General features: G+C 39.9%; 1 protein-coding gene across 1 annotated transcript in view; it reads left to right on the forward strand.

The window, feature by feature from the left end:
* The window catches only part of HHIP (hedgehog interacting protein), an 82,356-nt gene extending 59,743 nt beyond the window's left edge, over positions 1-22,613 (forward strand). Inside the window, exons 8-13 of the mRNA XM_068154062.1 lie at positions 725-846; positions 2,854-2,977; positions 3,835-3,965; positions 4,540-4,621; positions 13,093-13,241; positions 14,534-22,613. Coding sequence (XP_068010163.1) covers positions 725-846; positions 2,854-2,977; positions 3,835-3,965; positions 4,540-4,621; positions 13,093-13,241; positions 14,534-14,727 — 802 coding nt within the window. The 3' untranslated portion in view covers positions 14,728-22,613. The remainder of the gene's footprint in view (positions 1-724; positions 847-2,853; positions 2,978-3,834; positions 3,966-4,539; positions 4,622-13,092; positions 13,242-14,533) is intronic.
* Positions 22,614-24,086: the final 1,473 nt, after the last annotated feature.

The following is a 24,086-nucleotide window of genomic DNA, read 5'->3' on the forward strand; positions in this document are numbered from 1 at the left end:
TGGAAGGGACCACAAGGATCGTCTAGTTCCAACCCTCCTGCCATGGGCAGGGACACCCCACACTAGAGCAGGCTGCCCAGGGCCTCATCCAGCCTGGCCTTAAACACCTCCAGGGACAGGGCCTCAACCACCTCCCTGGACAACCCATTCCAGGGCTTCACCACTCTCATGGGGAAGAACTTCCTCCTCACATCCAGCCTGAATCTCCCCACCTCCAGCTTCATTCCATTCCCCCTAGTCCTATCACTACCTGAGATCCTGAGAAGTCCCTCCCCAGCCTTCCTGTAGCCCCCTTCAGATACTGGAAGGCCACAATGAGGTCACCTCGGAGCCTTCTCTTCTGCAGACTCAACAGCCCCAACTCCTTCAGTCTGTCCTCATAGGAGAGGTGCTCCAGCCCTCTGATCATCCTCATGGCCCTTCTCTGGACTCCTTCCAGCACCTCCAGATCCCTCTTGTACTAGGGGCTCCAGAACTGGACACAGTACTCCAGGTGGGGTCTCACCAGAGTTGAGTAGAGGGGGGGAAAATCACCTCCCTTGACCTGCTGGCCACACTTCTCTTGATGCAGTCCAGGATCTGATTGGCTTTCCAGGCTGCAAGTGCACACTGAGAGCTCCTGTTGAGCTTGTCATCCACCAGCACCCCCAAGTCTCTCTCCTCTGGGCTGCTTTCCAGCCAGTCATCTATCTCATAGATTTTCTTATGTTCTTTTGGTTTGCAGGTGTGCTGTGGACCGCCACCCAACAGATGTAAACATCAATTTAACTATACTCTGCTCAGATTCAAATGGAAAGAACAGATCTTCAGCAAGAATCTTACAAATAATAAAGGGTAAAGACTATGGTAAGTTCCATCCTGGGAATGGACAGTTTCCATGCCCATGGAAACAGAAAGCAGAAGAAAATAGATAAAGGACTGTATAGCCATGATAGGTCACTTACAGGATAGGTAACCTACAAGAGATAGAACTTATGGAAAGTATGGTCCAAGTAGATAAAAGATGCAAGAGAAAACTAAATTTAAATGACTCAGCTTTGTTTCTGTTCATGTAAAACATCATGTAAACAAGATTTAAGAAATAAGCCAGTTGCCAGTCTGTGAAGGCTGTCACTGTTTCTGTTTAAGATGTCTCATAAAGAAAAGATTTTGGAACATCAGGAAGTGATGGAAATGTATTCCTAGCCAGTCACAAATAACCTTTTAAGATACAGGGCAGAAACCTCGTGTAATGTGCCTCCCATAGTGGACAAAGGGAGATGCACAACCGCAAAGCACACACAAAAAAAAATTAGGGAAATGACTGAGCTCCCTTTAAATGTTGCTAAAAATGAAAGAGTTAGAAAAATGCACAATGCTTCTACTTCATAACAAATGGCTAGTTTAAATTACCCTCCAAAAAGAGAAACTTACTCAATTAGTGACTTAAAATTTGAAAGTGTTTGATGTTCCCTCTGAACCGTTCTGATTGTCAGCCCCCATTTTAGGTTAATGTTTAGCTCTGGTACTCACAGAGATCACTTGCTAGTCCAGGCAAGCCTGGTGACAGTTACTCTGAACTATCATCTACCTTAGTTGACCATTTATCAGCTTGTAAATTCATGCTGATAAAAGGTGATAAATGCCAAGGGTGTGTAAAGGCATCGGGAACTGGTCTGCCTCCTGGAACACAGCAGTTGCTGACTTTGTTCACAGCACTCACTCTCCCACCTGTACTTAAAAGCAAAGCAGCTGGGCTGGCTGGTGCAAGAGTACACAACAGCATCGTGCAATTGTTCTACTTCAGTTATTGCATGTATTTTCTGCCTCCATTTTATAGAAGCCAAACCAAAGAATAATACTTGGTAAACCACTGCTCCAGTGGAATTTCAACTGCATCTTTATTGCAGTCAAAACTAAGCAATATTTTGTCTATCCAGAGCAGCTTGCCAATATTACTACAAGGCTATGGGGCAATTGCTTCAGTAAAAAAAAGCTCATCATCTTTTTCTCCCTACATAGAATTTCAGTTCTTACTCTTATAATGTAGGAAATTATTTTATTAAAGGCTTGCAGATAGCTGCCCAACTGAAACCCAAAACTTCCTATAAAACAAAAAGGATATGGCTTTAATGTACAATAAAGCAGTTAGCATGTTAAATTGAGCCTACTTCTACCCTCAGCATAAATAGGAACATTTACACTGAAACTTCCTTGAAGGCATTATTTGATATGATTAAATTCTGAAGTTTTGTTTTAAAAAGGGGGGGAAAAAAAGTGGAGGAACTGCAACTCCAACAGCAGTGCAAAATAAATTACCACAAGAATCTATGGCCAGCAGCACTAGTGTTTATGGGATGCAACATGCACACCATGTTTAAAGCTGTGATTTTGAAAGAGTTTCTCAAACCACTAAAAGGCTTTGAAAACAAGTTCTGCTGAAAGTCACTGGAATTTCTGCTCTTTTCTGCCCTTAGATACTGGAAGGACTAGAGTGAAGGGGTTTAATTGTATTGCTGAAGTTCAGGAGATCCATTCTGCAGACTGTATTGACCCATAGAAGTTAATAGCAGTAATCACATGAACTTCAATGAAAGTCCGACCTAATCCTTCTGTAGTTTTATTCTCCCAGCCTGTGCACACGGAAGGAAGCAATTATAGCCTCTTCTATCTACATCCCTAACTGACTGCTTCACAAACAGCCTTTGTTGTCATTTTCTGCCTTTTTAATGTTTCATTCCCAGCAAGGCATCTTGAATTTTGAGGAATGTTTAAATGAAATTAATCTATTTTAGGGAAGTAACAACATTGTGATAAATGTGAACTGAAATCTGAAACCACACATGATCTAATGCTACGTTAGTTCTTTTTCAGAAAGTGAGCCTTCACTTTTAGAATTCAAACCATTCAGCAGTGGATCCTTGGTTGGTGGATTTGTCTACCGAGGCTGCCAGTCTGAAAGGCTCTATGGAAGTTATGTATTTGGAGACCGCAATGGGTAGGCTTCTTGTAACTCCTAAACAAGAATGTGTGTAAGGTATACTTACAGCCATAGAATGCACTGGGTTGGAAGGGACCTCCAGAGGTCAGCTAGACCAATCACCCTGCAGTAAGCAGGGACATCCCCAGCTAGATCAGGTTGCTCAGAGCCCTGTCAAGCCTGACCTCGAATGTCCCCAGGGATAGGGCCTCTGCCACCTCCCTGGGCAAACTTTTCCAGTGTTCCACCACCCTCACAGTAAAGAACTTCTTAGTCAGTTATTGAGAGCCTGTGTAAAGGAACACCAATGGTCTTGTACCTTGTGTCACTGCCAGTTTAGTGGCGTGACAATGCAGTTATACCCTAGATTTTTGGAAATAAAATAGCCAAGCATTCCAATGAACAACATGTGTAACATACCTGAGCCTGGAAATAAGTACAAAGACACAGCACTTCAGAAGATTTTAGTTCTACACCAGTTAACATGTAGAATTTACATTATGATGGGAATAAATATTAAGTGTGGAGCTGTTTCCCAAACAGTTCTAACTGATAAGACATTGAAAACCTCTGGAGTTGATTGGAACATCACTGATGGAACAAAATGAATGCTTTTGGAAGGAAAGGGCATAGTTTTCCCATGCCAAATAGCTCAGTATTCACAAATGGTTCTATAGTATGACTTGAACCCAGCTTTGTGATGTTTGAATGACAGTTTGAATGCTCTGCTTTTTAAGCATCCAAAAAATAACTGGCATGAACTGCACAGATGTATCTATGGAGCTACTTGCAGTACATGTTTATTTATCTAGACAGTGAAAACTCTCTGTTCAAAATGTAATATAACAATTTGCTTTATGTGTTTTTGAATACAGGAATTTTTTAACACTGCAACAGAGTCCTGCAACCAAACAGTGGCAAGAGAAGCCCCTCTGTCTTGGCAACACTGGTTCATGTAGAGGTTTCTTTTCAGGCCCTGTCCTGGGATTTGGTGAAGATGAATTAGGTAAATAGATGTTATTAAGCAATAAGCCTTATTGGCAATGCCTGCTGTACTACATAGAATTCTACTACCTGTTTCAAAGAAGAAATCTAAAGGCTAGCTCTACTTTGTCAAAGCTCTCTGCACTGCTTTCAGCTTCACTGTAGCATCCCTGTAAGGAGCAGCAAGCAGAGAAATGGGTTGGAAGGGGCAAAGGTCCTGCTGTCTCACATTCTGTGACACGATGTCTGATATACTTGCTTTTATTCCTAACATTACAGACTTAAGGGGCAAAGATACTGTATGATCAGACCAAACCCCCTTTTCTCCCTTCCTCCCTGGTTTTATTTTTTAACTAATTCTCTACAATACGAATCAACAAAAAAAATATTCATGCTAAAGTATCTTTCACACTTTTAGCATCAATCTGGGGCAAGTGCTTATTTAAACTTTCAAATAGCAATGATTCTGTTGTATATTTCAGGGATGACTCTTTCTTCTAAGTTTTTTAATCTTATCTTGCAAATGCAGCTAGATAACAAAAGCCATGTATTTGACATCCTGGGAGAGGAGAACTAAGTGTTTGTTTCTTCAACAGGTGAGATTTACATATTATCAAGCAGTAAAAGCATTACACAGCCTCACAGTGGAAGGCTTTACAAGATCATTGACCCAAAAAGGTGAGCACTGCGTTTCTCCCTAAGATCAGCCTTTCTTTCAGCAGGTTAAAAACCAAAGGTAAATGTAGTTCTTTCCCTGTAGCTGAATTATGCAATACTGACGTTCAATAAGAAGGGAAATTCTCAGAACAAATGTACCAGCAGCAGCAAGCAGAACAGAGTCACTAAAAGTAATCACTGTCAAAACAGCGGCTTCTGGAAATTTTTACTCTTCAACCTTAGCTCAGTGCCACCCAATTTCCCACCTTGATTCACATTCTTTGCATGTGTCATGCAAATGGACCAGCACAGGTAAAAGATACTCCTGGTAGTTCTGAAGTATCTAGTAGTATCTAACTTGTAGACACCACAGAGATTACACAACATCATTCAAAGGCATACTGAAATTATCCCCAGCACTACTGCTTCCTTGCCTGCCACTTCAGTGGGACAGTGCACAACAGGAGCTGGCTCCAAAGGTTAGTACTGGCTGACAATACCTACTCTGTATACTGAAAAGCTGCTTCAGAAAAGAATTTGACAGTACTAGCTAGCAGACAAGCCATCCCCATCAGTTCCATCCTCACTTCCTCAGTTTCAGTTCTGCCATAAGTCAGTCCCTAGTGACAAATCCATTCTTTTTCAAGCATCTCTTCAGTTGTATAGGAGGTACTAATGGAGAGAACTGGATTCTCAGTGGGTGTGAATTGTCACTGCTTACCAGGTTTCAACATCCTCCCACACCCCTGCATTTACCTGTCTCTCCCTAGAAAGAAACCTTCTGTCCTTGGACTGTGTGCCAAAAATACACTAAATTCTTTAACAGCTCTTAAAGCACTGTTTCCAAAAGCTTAGAAATCCCACTCAAATTATTTGTAAGACACGGAATTAATATGATTGCTTTAGTTATTTAGAGTCATTTACCACCTAAGTGAGGCTAAATGACAATTATCAAACCAGAGTTTCTCAATATGTGGTCGTTGCAGAGCAGCTAGAGCTATGAGAATATCGAGGAAGCTGGAAAGACTACAAAAATCCTGTTCCCAGTGTGACCCAGGGCCCCCAAAAGCAGTAAGAGTAGATGACTAGCAAATACTCACTTTATCTGGAGAAATACCATTATCTTCATGAGGAATCTTGCTTCTCTATCAGACAAAGTCTGTGGCTTGTAAAAGCACTACATCCACCCTGCAAAACCATCAAAAGTAGCACAAAATGAAATGTCCAACAGAAATTAAGTTTGTTGTATTCATTACTGTGACCACATCATGCCCTGCAAAATCAACTGCCTATCTGATCAGCTTCTCCTTCAGCATGTCTCCCTGCTAGCGTCACATATGGTTAGGGTTGCATTCGTGGTTTTCCTGTTGACTGCTAAGACAGGGATTTATTTTCCTGTCAGAATTTAAATCCTAAAAATTATTACTGGCACAACAAGTGACTTCAATAATAAATTCATGGAACCAGATGCATGCTGTACTATAAGTTCCAGTAGAGTTTCAGTGGTTTATAACGACGCTATCCCAAGCCTTCAGCAAATCACTTGGAAGCAGATGTTACTGCAGGTTAGGGCAGACTGTCAGTCAAGGTTATTATGAATGTTTTATTTATGCTTTCTGGTATTAAAAACATTTTTTGTTTTAGAACAAAACTTGCCATTCTTACCAGGATTGTTTAGTCTGTTGGTGTATGGCTTTAAGTGAATTTTACACCCTAAATCCACTATTAGTATCTAATTACATGGGGCTGCCTTGTTTGACCTCGGCTTTTTGTTCTTGTTACCTCTTCCAGTAGGGTGGTCTTCAGCTGACATACCTGAAAGGCCAGACCTCCCATTGCTGCACTCATGGTTGGCTGTTTTCATGCATGGAAAAGGGTCAAGACTGTGTTTGGTTACTGGTGAAAGTATCCAGAAAACCATAAAATACTTTTGTCAATTGGCACACAGTTGAAATGAAGCAGGCTGTGGCAAAGGGATGGAGTTTTTGGTAACATTTTTTAGAGAGATGGGGTAATTTTCATTCAGACAAAGCTTTGAGTTTTGCTGGTTTTCAATCTCACAGCATTGCAGGCTTTTAAGTGAAAGATAATGAGTTACTTCCAGAAATGAGCATTGCAGCTCTACTTCTCATTTCATGCTAATTTCATATTACACCTGTAACCAATTCAACAGTTCCATGGCTTTGGCAAATTTTCATGTAAAGCCTTATTAATACAGTATTAATTATATTCACATGCTGCTTCTTTTTATGCTAATATTTTGTGGTTCCTTTTGGTGTCTTCCTCATGGTATATGCCATACAAATATATCAAATAGAAGTGTAAACCCTAGTACAGTAAGCTTTCTAGAAGACAGAAGAGGTGGGCTATGAGTGTCAGATATGAATAAAGTCAGCAAAGGATTGATTTATCAGATGCTAGGATTTCATTACTTAAAACGCCCTGTAAGAGGCAGCCCCCGGCAACCTCACTAACTTGCAGAGACCCTCCCATGCATGGGACAGTGTGGTAGCCCCTTGCTGGAAATCAATAACCTCATGCAAAACCTAACATTCTTCTGCTGGTGGCCATTCATAAGCTGCTGCAAGTTCATGAAATTACTCTTTTATTCTAAGTAATAATGTTACTCAGAGATGCAGGGCTCAGTTTCTGTTGATCTTTGTAGAAAACTACTGCGTAATCAAAGTTGTTCTCAAACTTAATCATGGCCCTGACTTCCTTGTCTCAAAAACAGATAAAGAGAGAAACCTTCTACTTGCATATTGTTAGCAGTAGAAAAAAAAATTCAAAAGAAGGGAGTGGGTTAAAACATTAAAGGTCAGAAGATGAAGGTAATTCAGAGAACTCTGCATTAGTCTTCAGTGCTGAGCAATGGGAAAGTCCTGTCCTGAAGCAATCCTTCACATGTAACAAAAAATGAGGTGTTAAACTGAGGTGATATATGACAAATATCAACACACAGGTTCTGGATCCCTCCATCATCAAGGCAGAAACATTAAATTCCAGGTACCATAAGAAGCTTCTGGCCAGTGCCTCCAAATACTTTGCATCACCAACTAAATAGCCTCCCATCAAAAGCACAGAATTAAATAATCCTTCCCTTTGTAACAAGGTTTCTGTAATTCGTACCTGGGAGCTCTTAGACAGTGAAGTGATGAATCAGAAAGAGAAAAGTTAAAAAATAATGTAAAAAGCAAGTATGTGAGGTGCTGCAAAACACACATGTACTGCCTGTGTACAAAGTTGAGTAGAGTGAAGAGTACGGGAAATAAGCACATTTAGCTTGGAGATTGGAGGAGATGTGGGAAACCATGAGTTGTAAACACCTAAAACCACATAAGGTAGATTAGTTAAAGTAGCAGGCCAAAAAAGAATTTCCTAAGTTAAAACTGTCTCTGAAAAGTATATCCATTGCTTGCTGGTTATTAAATGTTATCACAAGCAAACTACTTCCCAGGGACAGCAAATAATGAGAAAATACAGGGAGAAAGACCAATGTACTTCTCAGTCAGATGCCCTGAAATCAGTGCAAATACCAACAGATGATAAATTTGTTTTTTACAACCAAAACCTTTTTATTTTCTGGTTTTCTACTTTCTGGTTTATAATTTTTCTGCCTTTCTTTCTGTTTCTACATACCAGTAGCACGTGCAAAAACATCGATGAGTGCACAGGGAAAAACCAGTGCTATAGAAAATGTGTACAGGTCCAAATACTGCAGTTAGCCAGCAACATAAAAAATAGGAGACAAACCCACTAGGAAAGAAAAAGTAATTCCTTTGTAGCATGAAGAGAGGAGAAAATCAGCTGTGGGCAGCATTAAAAATGCATATTTAAACATAAAAGATCTGTTGATAGGTTCATATCAGCTGTAATTTAAACATATTGCCAGCTGTTCTTTAAAAGCCATCAACAGGGACAGACCAAGAAGTATGAAAATAAACTTTGGAAGGTGGTAAAACAGCCATAGTGTGGCTTTGTAAGTCTTCTTTTGGAACACTTTTTTATGGTCACTTTTATCACTTTTATCTGTAAGCAAGTTACAGAGAAACTGAAGGAGATTCAGAGAGGAATGCTCAAACTGATGGACAAGGCAAAAGATCTTCAGGGCTAAATCAAGAAAGATTTATAGGGCAGTCACACAGCATCCCCTGTGATGTTCCAAGTGTTTGCCACTGTCAATACAGTGATTCCAAAGATGATGAATAGTTCTTTTGACCAGGATGGCTCACTGGAACCAGTAGGTGATGTCTACAGAAGAGAGGCAGAGCTCAAGTAATTGTCCTTGCACACGCAAGATTTCCTTTCCCCCTCCTTACAACACCTTATAGATCTGGATTTCAATATGTTTCACATCAACAGCCAGAATAGCTGCTTTCCATTGGGCTGAAACTTGAACTTGATTCAAACCTCTTCAATGTGTCTCCAGAGTATGTAATTCCACTTATCGTCCTTTCCATCATCACCTTCTGGGATTTCCACTATTGGAGAGTATTCCCAAACAGGCTGATTTCAAACACTAAGGGACAACACATAGGTCATACCTCATTTTGACATTGTTCAGGCCCTGTATAAAAACATTGGTGATTTTGTTTTCTAGTCTGAGTCAAGAGCATTTGTTAGTATGACAGAAGAGCAGCATTTATGGAAGCATAGCCCTCTTACAGACTTTAATTACTATGGAAATGAAAATCCAGCAGCATATAGTATTAGACTAATCTGCATCAAGATTCTCAGTTCTGATGGGTTGTAGATATACTCTGAAGCTACTACTGGAAATTCTCTGTAGAACGAGCCAATTTTGTTGGTGAATGCTCTCACCAGCCCAGGTGGGCTGTGTGATTTCTTTCTGTTCAGAAAGTTACTATCCCTTAAGTCATTTGAGGGTATGGAAAGCCAGAATTAATGTCTAATTAGGTTTAGTTTAGCCAGAGCATGCAAAATTCTTATCTCATTTACCTACCCACATGTAGTTACTATTCCCATAAGAGACACTAAAGAGAAATTAGAGCTTTTTGCAAATACCAGCCCAGAGAGTTTCACTTTACAGAAGTACTTCACAAAAACTCCTTTGTAACCACGATGGAAAAAACGGAGGATTTTTTTCAATCACATCACAGCTCACTGACTGTAAAAGTTTTTGTTTTGGTTTGTGATAGTTACTTTTTTTTCTGCCCTTTCCCTGTCGTTTGTTCCCCCCCCACCCCCCAGGCTTTCCAGCATTGGCTATTAAGGAGTTCTCACTTTTTATCACTTTATAAGGAAAAAAAACAGCTCAGTTTATCTTTTGCTTATTTTCTGGAGCCTGCAGGAAGCCTCTGCCATGCTAAAGAAAGTCATACATAATAAAGCAGCTTTAGCCCAGTAAGCCAGTCTTTCCCAATTCATCAGTCAAAGTGTTATGCAAGTGGCCCCCTAAATTGATAAATTCCCACAGTGCCTGTTGACCCAGCTGCCAAGTGCTCATGCAGCAGGTGTTGTTTTCATGACCACCCTGACAGTAATACAAACTGTTTAGCAGTTGCACTGACCTCTTAGCTATTAACATTGATACAGGCTTCACTAGGGACTAGTTTTCAAACATGACAGAATTTCTTAAGACTAGAGGTCATGAACAAGTATACCATATAAGAATAAATTTGATATGCTGCTGAGTTTAAATCTTAAAAGCCGTGAGTTTTTTCCACATTATTCCCATGTAGTAAATCTGGAGACAAGTAACGAGCTTTTGGCATCTCTCCCAGGACTAAAGGTAGACTTTTTAATTTTAGAAGCTGTACCTGAAGAGATGCTATATTCACTCTATGACAAGCAGTAAATTTAGTCCATGACAAGCAGTGAAACAAGTTTATTTTTACTCGGCCTTTTCCCTTACAAAGGGGAAAAAAAACCCCACAAAACTAACACACAAATTTTGGTGATAAGCATCATTCTAACATCTAATATCTTGTATGCAGTTAGTTGAAGCATAACATTCTTTCCATGTATTTTGTACCACAAGGAGGATTTCTGTGTCCATCTCTCTTGTTCAAATGTGAACATCCAAGAATTTGGTCTGTTGTGTGGGGGTTTTTTTTCACTTTACTTTTGGGAAAGTAGACTTTTGATAGTGTGTCAAAGGTGTGATGGAGGAATTGTTTTCGGTCCAGTACCATTGTGTTACTGCTGAATCCGACCCTCCATTTGCAGTGATCTGTGTAGGTCTGAGTTACAGGCTAGCACATACAGCAACTAAATCACTCCCTGTGTTTGGTGGAACTGTGAAGAGATGCACTAAAGAAGGCATGAAATCCTAAGTGGTTCCAGGATGAGTTTCAATCTGTCCAAGCATGCTAGACTTTTATATGCCTCGAAACTAACAGCAGAGGCTATTTTCTTATACCAGCTACAGAAATGCAGCAAAAAATATTTTACACAATCCACAGCCAAGAATTCCCAGCTCGCTGCACACGTCAGCAAAGGGACCCAGCGAGGGCCTCAGCCCCCAGTACAACTTTTCCTCCATGTTCCATACATTTAGGGTTGTTATACAGTTTCATGAAAGCATGTTTTAACAAGCAAGATATACTGTACTGTACTGTATATATGAACAGCTCTTTAAGATAACTAGAATTGTACAGGCCATATAAATAGTCATTATCAGCTACATTTTTGGCTGACTTTCTGCGGAGCAAATAGTGCTTACTGTAAGAGTAATCAAGCTGTACCCTTTAGAGTTTTATAGATTGAGGGAGACAAGAAAAAAAATTCTCTCCAGCTCACAGTGTGGCTCCATCTATTCCTCTCCATTTTCCACGTCAAGAGACACAGTGAAGCACTAGTTATATAAACAAAATCATAGGCTTGTCTAAGTGCTGGAAAGATCAAGTCCCAACAGTCAGTTTCAAGCCTTATGTTATCTTTCTGAGATTCACTTCAGCTTATGCTGACCCTAAAAATTTCCACCCCTCTAAAGCCTTAAGAATGCAAAGTGTAAGTATTGTGGGGCAGAGACTGTCTGTTGATGTGTGTTGGTACCCTAAGAGCATTCAAATCCTGAGAAAGCAGTGTGGCTTTTCCCATAGCACATGTAAGGAAACCCAGTAATTCTTCTCACACACAAGAAGGCTTCTACTGCAGCTGCATTTGTACTCCTCATAAGGCACTCTGCCAAGCAGAATTTTTTCCATCTTTGTTTCTACTCCACCCCACCATTAATAAATATTATCCAAGGCTGATGAGTGCAAGTTATTGATTGATGGTAGAATAAAAAGGCAAGGTTATATTCACAAGCACCAGAAAACTTTAAACCATAAAAGCGAGCAGCTGGATACAAAAAAAGTATGATTTTTACCCCCCAATTTAAATACAATTAACACCTAATCCCCCTCACCCCCATCTGCCAGCACTGTCATAGATAAATACTTTACATCTGTGAATAAAAGAAATCATTATCTTCACAAATAAAATATCTCTGTGACCTCTCTATGAGGTCACTCTTGCTAAAGACATGCCACTGGAGCTCTTTACCAAGAGATGGTCCAGGAGCCTGAGGTTATGTTTCCTGATAAACACAGTACTGTACTTCTGCTTGAGCAAGAAAAGGAGGATTCCCATTCAAAGCAGCCTGAAAGAAATGGGCTTCAGCAGAGACAGATGAAGAAAGAATGCTGCTCAATGCTATAAAGGCATCACCTCACTTTCAGATTTACTTTGTTTTACCCCAAAGGTAGGAATTAAAAGACAGGTCTTTCTGCTTTAAATCTGAACAACTCTCCACTGAAAATCTTATTTTGTAGAACTATTTCCAAAACAGCGTTGCCTGTGAATTTCTTTTCTAATTTTTAAGTGTAGAAATGTTCTGAAAAATTACTTTTGCCCTGTCTAATATTACTTTGAATGGCCCCATTGTGCATAGAAATATTTTCTTTAAATTCTGCTAGAATATGGGCTTCACTGATATTTCAAAAGCCATGAGTTCAACTAGTTCATTTTATTTTCTTTATCTTTGGTTTCCCCCCCCCAATATTTCTTCTGCTGTTGAAATAGGAGATAAATAAGGGTGCCCAAGTTCCTTCCTCTTTTTTTCCTGTCACTGTTTTCTGCAGCAGCATCATGTCCCTTCTTTCTCAGTCCAAAGATTATCCTTTTCTCTGCACAGGAGTGTCACTGTAGGGGTTTAATGTATGAGAGAGTAATCAGTGCAAAAGTTTTCATTCCAGCTATTTGTTTATATTTTGGAGTTTAATACAATGTGATTTTTCTATTCTATCTCATACCATTTTGGTTTGGTTTATTTGGATTCTGACTGGACACTTAGCCAATGTTTCTTTCAGCTCTCTACAAAACTGTTAGAATCTTGGTCCTGCAAGTTTAAAAGTAATCCACTTAGAACAGAAATTTCTCCCACTGATAATACCATAAAAGAGAATCAGACCTTTAATAAAAGCCCAAAGTTTTTCTCTTTGACCCCAGCTTGTAACTATCTGCTTGGTTCATATATTTTTATTCAGGCCTTTAGTCCCTGAAGAATGCAAAAGAACAGCTCAGCCTGCACAGATACTGACATCCGAATGCTCGAGGCATTGTCGGAACGGGCACTGCACTCCCACAGGAAAATGCTGCTGTAATCAGGGCTGGGAAGGAGAGTTCTGCAGAACTGGTTTGTACATAGATTCATGGCAACAAGTGAAAAAATGTGACATGTCATCATTTACTTTTAGTTATTTGCTGAGAGGAAATTTTTCTTTTATGTCATTGGCCATCAGGTCTGAGACACTACAGAAATACTGATCTCATGACATGTAGGAGAACATAAGTCTTTAGATGCAGCTCTATGACAGATAATCTGAAAGCTGCAATGTACAAGAAAGCTGCAGAAAGTATGCAGACTTTCTCCCCTAGATCCCACACAGCACTTAACAGACATGTTCTAGGTTGGACCTCAAGCTACTCATAATATAAATAAGAAAGATTACCTCATGAGGCATTGGTTTCCTCCTAGTGAAATGAAAAACCTCATGATTAAAATGAAGAAACCTGGTTTTATTTAGTGTATTACAAATTTCTGTAAATCAATATTAGAGCTTTGTTGTAATAGAAAACATTAAAGAGCAAAATGTCTGCACATAAGAAAGGTATGTTACGGTTATCATAGTGCTGTGGCTCTACTCCAGAAGAAAATACTTACATAACTGAAGTCACTGACGGTTAGTTTTGCAAACACTGGCTACAACTTAAAACGGCATTTATATTTTGAGGGACTTAAACAAGCTGATTAACCTAGAACTCTATAAGTAAACTGTGAGGCATCTGCTAAAGAGAGAGGGGGAAAGTTTGAAGTGTAACTGATAAAAGCTGTTTGAAAAATACTCTGGCTCCTTTTTTGTTAAAGGAATTCAATGTTGTTCCAAGCATAAGTGATTCAAGAGCCAAAGGAGTGTATCTCTGTGGTCAGTTGTAGCCTGCTCTGCTAAGGACAGCACGTAGTGCAGAACTCTGCATGTACTATCTCATCTTTACCTGAGATGCAGTACTTGCTGCCTTGGAGGTGCTGAAATATCTCACTTACTTCAGGACATTTTTGGGATGAGGTAGACCTAGATGTGCTGCTTGTCTTGTTTTCCAGTGATAAGGTATTTAGATCCTAAAATCTTTGGAGATGGGTCTTCAATGCACACCAGAATCAGGCATGAATATTGGACACTTCAAAAAATCTCACTTTCAGTCTGTCCTGGGTGACAGCCTCTCAGACAGGCAAAATCACTTCCTCCTCCTAATATTCTAAACCTTTACAAAATAGAGTTTCAAAACACTATTTCCTCCTTTCCATTTTGTTTTTCCGTGCTGCATCATTAGAGGTTTAGCAGGGCTCTTGATGAGTGCGTATTGTGTCTTTGTGTTTGGGATGCTCTAAACAAATCAGAACATCGCTGGTTTTTTTTTTACCCACAGCAAAATGTGACCCAGCCTGTCGACATGGAGGTGTCTGCGTGCGGCCCAATAAATGCTTATGTAAAAAAGGCTATCTGGGCCCCCAGTGCGAACAAGTGGATAGAAACATCCGAAGAGTGACGAGGGCAGGTATTCTCGATCAGATCCTAGACATGACATCCTATTTGCTGGATCTAACCAGCTATATTGTATAGTTTCTGGGACTGTTTGGAAGCTACACTTTCCACGGGCATTTGTTTTGAATCCTGTCCTTTTAAAAAAAAAAAGACTGTGATCCTGCAACAAATACCGGTGATTTGATTTACTTCCTTAATTTAAGTGTAATATCCACCAATGTGCAGAGCGATTCTGTGTGTGTGTAAATATCCCCGTACGCCTCCGCAGACGTACCGACCCCCAGTAGGTGCACACATACCCATGCAGGCACTATCACCAATATGGTTTTATGGCTAGTGGAATTGTTTTTATTTTATTTTATTTGTTTGTTGGGGTTGTTTTGTTTGGTTTTTTTTTTTTTTTCGTATTTATTTCTTCATGAGAAATAGTTTACAAAGTAATTCCACTGTAAACCACATTTTCAAAGTCCAAGGACTTGCGTGATGTCTTGACGGATTCCGCCCCCGCCCCCCAAACTCTCGTGGCTGTACCTATCTGATTCCAGCAGGAAGAGCAGTTTGCAAGCGCTGCTGTATAAACTGCTGGACTTAACGAATTCCAGTTGTAACGGTTTCTAAGGTGAACTGAACTACATCGTGAGACAATATTGCAGAGCTCCTTAATGCATTCCTATCTAGGCGATTCATTGTAAGACTGTAACCTTCACCTTCATCAATGTAACTCTATTACAGAATGTTGCGCATTGCTTTATCTAGCATAGATGCAAGAATCTGGTTATCGCAGCTTCGTATCAAGATTGTTCCAAGTGTTTAATAATTAAATTATATTCGCATATTTCAAAACCAGTCAACCTAGAAGGTCTGCTTTTTATCCTGCATCTTATTTAACAGTGGGCACTGGGTTCATGTTACGTATTTATATTCTTTTATTTTGGCTTTACAATATAGACGTCACCTAGGTGAGACAGCTTTACCATGTCCTGTAAAATGCTAAAGTTACATTTGTCACCAACTTAATTGGAAAGAGAGGGAAAGAGAGAGCAAACACATACACACTCTGTAGTGTGTTATGGATCTAATCTAGAAATGTGTCCTTGTGCCAACTTCCTCTCCTTTACAACGGATGAAAAAAGACAACCAAACAACCACCAACCAAACATAATAAAATTCCAGCATATGTTAAAAGAGTTCAGAAAGTGATTTTCACCGTACCAGGACAGGCCAGATTATACAGGAGTAGACTGCTGCTGATTTGCCACTGACCGCAACGTCCCTGGACGAGAGCTCGGATGAGCAGGTGATGGCTGTGTAAGATGTCACTTGTACAAAATGTGTAACGATGCTCATCAGATCTAAATGTAAATGTTCCTTGAAGAGCTAACATAAACCTGAGTCTTTGTAAATGTATGAATAAATATGATGTACATGCTATAGTCAGGTTTCTAAAATATTAACAGTCTAATTAGATGCATCTCCACAACTGGTGCCCTGTTATCTCCAGCTCTAGGCTGTAGCTGGCACTTCCTTGCTCACTACATACTGACCATCAGACTTCCTTTGCACTACTTGGCTTTGATAAAATCTTGCCCATGAAGAGAAAGCAGAGTAGCCTTGGTGTATACATCCCACAGTTCTGAAAAGCAGCTGCTCACACATCAACAATTTACAACACTTCAGACAGTAAGACCTAAAAGACTTTAGCCATACTGCAGTATCCCAGTAGCAAAATTACCCCTCCGGGGCAGCAACATGCAGTGGATTTCCTGTTACAGAAAGCTGTCAGTCTTCATGTAATAGGTATTAAACCTGAAAGTACAGCATGGCTGCTACTTGCACTGGTCTGCCTTACAGCTCAGAGGAACAAAAGATTACATTTGCCTTCCATATATGTTTGCCTGGGTTTTGAGTGACCTCACGCCAAATGGAAATTGGTTGAGAAATCTTGGTTAAGTGCTCAGCGAAGAATGACCTGCATTAAAAAGTGCATGCATAATTTTGCACAATGTAGATTCAACTGACAGTCCATTGAAAGATGTCTTGGGATTAAATGAGCATGAAGACCAAATTGCCCTCTCACCCCAGAAAAGGGTGGTCCCTTATAGTCACATGAACACTTCATTGGCTCAGCAGTGTGACCAATCTTAAAATGAACCCTGCGGTAGCATCTGTAGGTTAATAGCAGCTCTTTGTCTCCGCTGCTTTCTGCCTTTAGTCTTTTCCCTGAATTCCATCACAAAAAGTTTCACAATTAAAAAATGTCCTGACAACCATTTCTGTAAATTGACCTTAGCATCTAATCTTTCCTTATTCAACGTGGGTGACAAAAACGTGAACTTCTCATGAATGAGCCAGCTGTCTAAATCTGTCAGATAGCACAGTTTTATTGCACTCTTCATAATCTGCAAGGCAAGAAAGTTGCTGAAGTATTTTAGCAACATTTAAATACCTGACAGAGAGACCATCTTTAATGCTTTCTTTCATGAAATACATTTAAAAATAACCCCAGCCTTGACTCCACTGTGACATGTTATTTTCATCAACCAGCCGGGGAGATATGATAGTTCTTTTCTCATTGCTTAGCTCCTGGAGACTTAAAAAATACCACATATGATACCTAAATTGAAGATTCCCTGTAATATATATGCCATAATCCTGTAGAGAAGGGATAACAATGATCTTAATAATAAAGGCAAGTTAGTTTACTCATGAAATCAGAAAATAAAACTCCAGTAAAAGCTAGGAATTAAACCCAGGCCTCATTCCAATTAATGGCAAAAACCTCACACTGCCTGTGCTGCACCCAGGAAATAGCTTTCAAAATGTAAGGGAAATAACTTCATTTCATTTTATTTTCAACTCTGTTTTATTAATTCCCCTCAGAACTTCAACATTAAGAAGATTAGAGGGTGAGGGGAGACAGTTTGAGGGAAGTGTTTTGCTTTGTTTCTAAATCATCTTTTCTATCATGTGAAAGCAAGAATCTGCATTGAGCCCACATGGGTACCTAGGACGTCCCAGCGGAAAACAAGTATTCACATAAAAAAGACACACAAATCCTAGCTGCTTATTTATCAAAAGAAATTCTACTATTAAAAAGAGTGAGTAAACCCCAGGCCCAGCCACCCAAGATGCTAGTATAAAAAGGGCAACTGCAGTAATTGCCCTGAGAATTGGCATACAAAAAAAAAAAAGGGGGTCTGTTAGAAAGCCTGTTGCCAGTTAGGTCATTCTGCAGCCATTCTCACACAGCCGCCAAGAGTGTCCCAGAATAAAACTGAGCTTATAAATGAAACTAGATAAATGAGGCAATTAGATAAGGGCCTCCAGAAGGGATTTTGTGTGTGTGTGTGTGTGTGTGTGTGTGTGTGTGTGTGTGTGTGTGTGTGTGTGTGTGTGTTCAAGTTGTCTCTGTCTCTCTCTCTCCCCTAATCTTTTATTCCATTCATTTCTTCCTTTATTCAGAGATGCTGCCTCTCCATTCCCCACACATTGTACATTTCAAGCATTCTCTGAGGCTTTCTGCTGTTAAAAGAGAACAAACATACCTGTGGCAAGAAACATGTTTCTAGTCGTGCTGCCTGCTAGTTTTCAAGTCTGGTTTTATTATTTGTAGACAGCAAACCTTCGTCGTCTTCTGATCACAAAGGCAACACATTATTGGAATATAAGGAGAAACATCTTGACTCCAGAGATAAGTAGGTAGACAAACAGATATTATGTAAAGTTGGTTCCAAATTGCTTCACTCCAAAAACTAGTAATCTCATTTCTCTATTAACTCAAACCCTCCCCTTCAAGGAAATAAATTCCTTCCATTAACAGTCAGGGACACAGATGCAAACCCTTTGTTCCTTTAAATCCTCACAGGTTATTCTGTTTGATGCAAACAATGTGTAAGTCAGGTATCTGTGTATGCTGTGATTCTGTATAAATAAGAGTCTAAATTCTATGTCACCAACATGCAACCCCTTTATTTCCATCTTTGATTGACTTCTTCATATTCTGACTGCAGCTCCTTCCTCTCTCAAACCACAGCAAATTTAATTCAGCCACAGATAGACTGAAAAGGGGCAAAGTTCCCATAAAGTGAACAAGAACTTTTTATACATGGAATTCTGCTTGCATCCATGAAATAGGTATTTAGAAGACTGGGAGGGAACAAACATGGGAAAAAACAACTCCAAGGACATCTTGCTCTGCTTAGTTTTCCTTAATTCTGTAAATTCTTTCAAAGATGTTAATGCATTTTAATGTACTGTCCATTAGTTTAAATGTATGCCAGTTTAATTAGGGGTGATGTTATTTTGTTCTTCCATCCAACTTAAAAGGTGATCTTTCTCACAGGAGAAACAGAAGGGAGTCAGGGAGTAAATAAAAGCTACTTTTCCCCATTTTGCAGTTACAAATTGAGCAATTTTATTTATATATATTATATATATATATATATATATGCTCAAATTGCTCAAGTTGTTTTATATAAATATATCTCTATATATGTATATATATATATTTCCAAGAATGCTAAAGGACTGTTTTGCTAAAATGCTAAAATTTCAGCAGCAGACACAGTGCAGTGAGCCATGTGTACTCTTTGGGATGTAGGTGTGAAACAGCAGAAGCCACCTGAAACCTTAATACAGGATTACTTTAATCTTTGAGGGCCTGACTCAGAGTCCATTGATGTCAACTGGAATTCTCCTATTGACTTCATTAGCTATAGGATTAAGTCCTTACAGGATATCCACTTAGCTGGCAGAAGGTCTTAGCTTCAGACATCAGTGCACACATGACCTCTCTGTGTCTGCATCTGCAGTCAGCAGACACACCAAGGTTTTCTGGAAGAAGACTGCAGACCCAGGTCTGCAGAAAGCCATACTGAGCAGATCCTACTTAAAGACATGCAAAGCACAGCCAGTCCTCCTGGGCTTCCTTCTAAGTATGGTCAACAATTACACAAGGGCTCTATTAAACCTGCCAGTGCTCTTGATACTTCTTTTAAAATGCTGAGCAATTAGCTCTTTGGTTTTGTGTTGGGTTTTTTTCTTCTTTCACAGAGAATCACAGAAAGGTAGGCATTGGAAGGGACCTTTGGAGATCACCTAGGCAAACCCTGCAGGGTCACCTGCAGCAGGTTGCACAGGATTGTGTCTAGGCAGGTTTGGAATCTCTCCAGAGAAGATTCCACAACCTCTCTGGGCACTTCTCTGGGCTCCAGCACCCTCACAGGAAAGAAGTTTTTCCTCCTGTTCAAATGGAACCTCCTGGATTCCAGCACTGAAGAGTCTGGCCCTATCCTCTTGTCATCCATCCTTTAGCTATTGATCAGCATTGCGAAGATTCCCTCTCAGTCTGCTCTTCTCCAGGCTAAGCAGCCCCAGGCCTCAGCATGTGTCACTGAGCATTTTATGATATGACATTGGCCCATTTTATGAAGTAGCCATAGTAAGACAGGGCCCAAAGTCGCCTCCACAGATGCTACAAACATCCATGGCAGAGTTCCCTTAGCTGTTTTGAGTCCAGTATTACAAAGGCTGAATTCAGGAGTTAGGCACATTTTCATACCTTTCTTCCTGTAGGTAATAGGAATGGTGTAATATTTCAATCAAGACTGTATCCTAGTCCAGAAATGCTGTTGTCACCTCACTAGTAAGACTGAAAATTATGAGACTCCTTGACTGAAAGGACAGGCCCAAGTGATTTTGGGGTGGGCCATGAGCAAAAGTTCAGCCAGTTGCCTTTGTACTCATTGATTTCAGTTGCAACACCGCACACTGAATTTATTGTGCTATAAAATGCACAGCATCCAAACACTCTGAGCACAGCAATTCATTCTGCATAGATTTTACACTGGGCAGCCTGACTGATCTGACAGTGTTAGAAAAGCCTTATCTAGGAAAAGAGTAACATGACTATTTTATAGCACCCTACAAGTGGTTCAACTGACACATCAAGGATTTTCCTTCCATTCACTCATGAGTTATTAGTAATTATTAATTTGGTTGAGATATTAGCAAAGGATTATCATGTTGTGCCATAACCCAAAGAAACTTCCCCTCCAGAGGAAGTTTTTCTTCCCATGGCACTGTAGTTTGATTTGAAAGGCAAGTGACACACCTACTTGGCACAGCTCCCAGTGATCAAGAGATCATTCCAGGGATCATTTCATGCTATAGGAATTCACAAAACAAAATACTGTCTGTTCTGGACATTTAAGTGTGTCTTTATCTACTGTCTACTGTACACATAATGTCCTCCCTAATCAAAGATGTCAGAAATATTGCTAAGAATGTTCACAAACCACAAGCTGCATTACTAAAGAAGAGTTCTGTTCCTACTGATAAAACCCCACTTCCCATCTGTCGCATGTGAGCAATCGGGTCCCATGTATCATATGGTTAAGTTCTTTCTACAGACCATGAGATTTTCATAACTATTTTCATTTTGCAATGAAAACAAAAGCAAAAAAAAAATAATAATAAATGAAACATTGCTTAAGTTCCCAGGAAATTTCAGAAAGAAGGCACCAGATAGAGCCTGTGAAAATACACAGTGGCTGTGTTCACACTGTTCTTGGGTGGGAAGAGGCAGAAAGAGGTGGCTGCTTTAGAGGGTTTGGTTTTTGTTTTGTTTTGATGTAGGATGCATTTTGCTGTAGGACAAAAAGGTGGCTTGCATCACAAGGCAGTAACAAACAAATCCCAGTTTTTTGAATGTTCCTAGGAAGAGCCAGTAAAAGGAAAACATTGCCTGCAGAGTCAAAACTGGTGTGCAGAATGAACTTCATTCATATCAAGACATACTGAGAGCAGAAACCATCTGGTATTAAGTCACCAGATGTATCTTGTAGTGATCTCCATTAATACCAGAAGCTGAAACCCTACCCTGTGAATTACCCAGCAATGCTATTAGCTGTCCCCTCCAAAATATACTGCAGAATTAAAACTTCAATTCCCTTTGGAGAACAATTAGATTGTAATGGGAGCCAAGCAGAACAGGAAAAGGAAATACCAAAATTCTGTCACTTGAGTACATTACTGTTGTGCTATTCCTCTGTTCAATTAGTTTTATTTTATAGTAGCTGTCAGGTACTGTATGTACATCTGAAATGTGGAAAAATAGCTTAGAAAATATCATTCAAACTATGATTAGGTATCTCCTATAAACTGTATTCTACTACTAAGCATATACTGGCACCAATCTAGCAGAGCACTGGAGCACACAAGTAATTCTAAGCCCATGAGTCTCACTGAAGTCATGTGCTTAACATTATTCATACCATTAAGTGCTTTCTTGGTTTGAGACCTTACAAGTCTTTGCAGGTCTACCTCTGTAGACTACATATGCTACAGGTCTATTTCTGTTTAGGGAGACAGCAGAGCTGCCATTCACAACAAGAGCATGCAGTTACTGCCAGTCATAAATTCCAGATAAGCTGAAATAATTGTGTCTTTGTGCCTCCACTTCCCATCTGAAAACGAGCGAAACCGACCCTTGTAAAGCGCTTTGAGCTCTTCAAATGAAAAGTGCTATAAAAAGTACAAATTATTATTATTGTTATTATATTATTGAACACCATGTATGTATACACACTATTATGTAATATATAATATATGTATAATGCATATAAATTCTAACAAATGTATTTGTGTAATATCTGAGAAATGGAACAGTCGTATCTGGAAGCGCTGAATGCATAGAGTTGGATTTATTGTTAATCTGTGGATTTAATGTTTTGGGGTTCTTTTATTTTTTAGACAAAAGGATGTTTAAGTGTATAATTGCTTTCCCTAATTTAATATATTTATGTAAATGCATGCCTGAAGTTGTGGATAGATAGTTATTCTGTGTCCCTTAAGCTAATAAAATATATTAAACTTTATCTTGCTATATCACAGTATCACAATATCACTAAGGTTGGAAGAGACCTCAAAGATCATCAAGTCCAACCTGTCACCACAGACCTCATGACTAGACCATGGCACCAAGTGCCACATCCAATCTCCTCTTGAACACCTCCAGGGACGGGGACTCCACCACCTCCCTGGGCAGCACATTCCAATGACGAATGACTCTCTCGGTGAAGAACCTTTTCCTCACCTTGAGCCTAAACCTCCCCTGGTGCAGCTTGAGACTGTGTCCCCTTGTTCTGGTGCTGGTTGCCTGGGAGAAAAGGCCAACCCCTTCCTGGCTACAACCACCCTTCAGGTAGTTGTAGAGGGCAATGAGGTCACCCCTGAGCCTCCTCTTTTCCAGGCTAAACAATCCCAGCTCCCTCAGCCTCTCCTCATAGGGTTTGCACTCAAGGCCTCTACCCAGCCTTGTAGCCCTTCTCTGGACACGTTCAAGTGTCTCAATGTCCTTCTCTATACCTGCTGCTTTAAATTTTTTTGTGGGTGTTTTTAATGTTTTTGTTATGACTAAATGCATAATTTAAATTTCATTAAATTTCAATTTTAATCAGCTCTTTGATCCTTGCAGTAAAAGCAAAAAGCCAGCAATTTATATATTCTTTGAAATGTACACTAGTTTCATGTATATAAATTCCAAGATGCTTTCATAAAATGTGAGTGAACACTGCTATTATTTTTGGAATGGGAAGTATGGAATGGGGTTTCCTGTTTGCTTCTGGATAAATGAGAGTGAAAACTAAGACCTCCACGTTGAAAAGAGATACCGGTTTCGTTGCAAGCAAGAGGTGAACGCACACGGCGCTTGCACAAGGGGCTTTCATGGACGGACTTTCCAAGTACAGGTATCTTGGGGAATTAGTTCAGTAACAATGGGAGAGACATTTCTCTGGTTGGTTTATTTAGTATCCTCGGAGAAGCATGTCATCACGTCAATGGTTGTTAATTTCAGATGGAGCATTTCCAAAGATTCAAGTAAGGGCCATGAAAAATGGATGCAGGGCGGAATTCTTTCCATTTCTCCCCATCTTAAGTAACAGGTTCTGTTCCATTGAAATCAACACCTAAGCACGGATGTGGGAGTAGGGCCAACTCAATACTTCAACTCACTGCGTTTTTTGATACAAAAGAACGTTTAATCACAACACTTCAATGCAAACTACGCATGCAGCTTACATCTATGAGAGTGCAAACCAGTTTGGACAGGGAGCACTGAAGGCCTTCTTCACACACAAAGTTTACCTTGGTGGTTTTGAATTGGTCTTACACGTTTAACTTACCTGAAGTGTTTAGCCTGTCCTGTGTTTGTTTTTTGAGACTAAAGAATGAAGCATTAGTGACACCACGATATCGATGCTATCTCTACATTTCAGAGCTGAGCCAGAAGAGTCTTGAGATTTTCATGACATTGTTTTTCCATTTTTTGGCTAGTCACACCAGTAGTGACATGGGCTGGTGGCCAGGCAGGGAGCCACGGTCCAAGGAAAATTTGAACTTGGCCCAAATTTGAGGATATTTGAAAACTGTATTTT

Source organism: Melanerpes formicivorus, unplaced genomic scaffold (assembly GCF_026170545.1).
Source record: "Melanerpes formicivorus ecotype bairdi unplaced genomic scaffold, bMelFor1.0.p_v2 SCAF_27, whole genome shotgun sequence".
Lineage (NCBI taxonomy): Eukaryota > Metazoa > Chordata > Aves > Piciformes > Picidae > Melanerpes > Melanerpes formicivorus.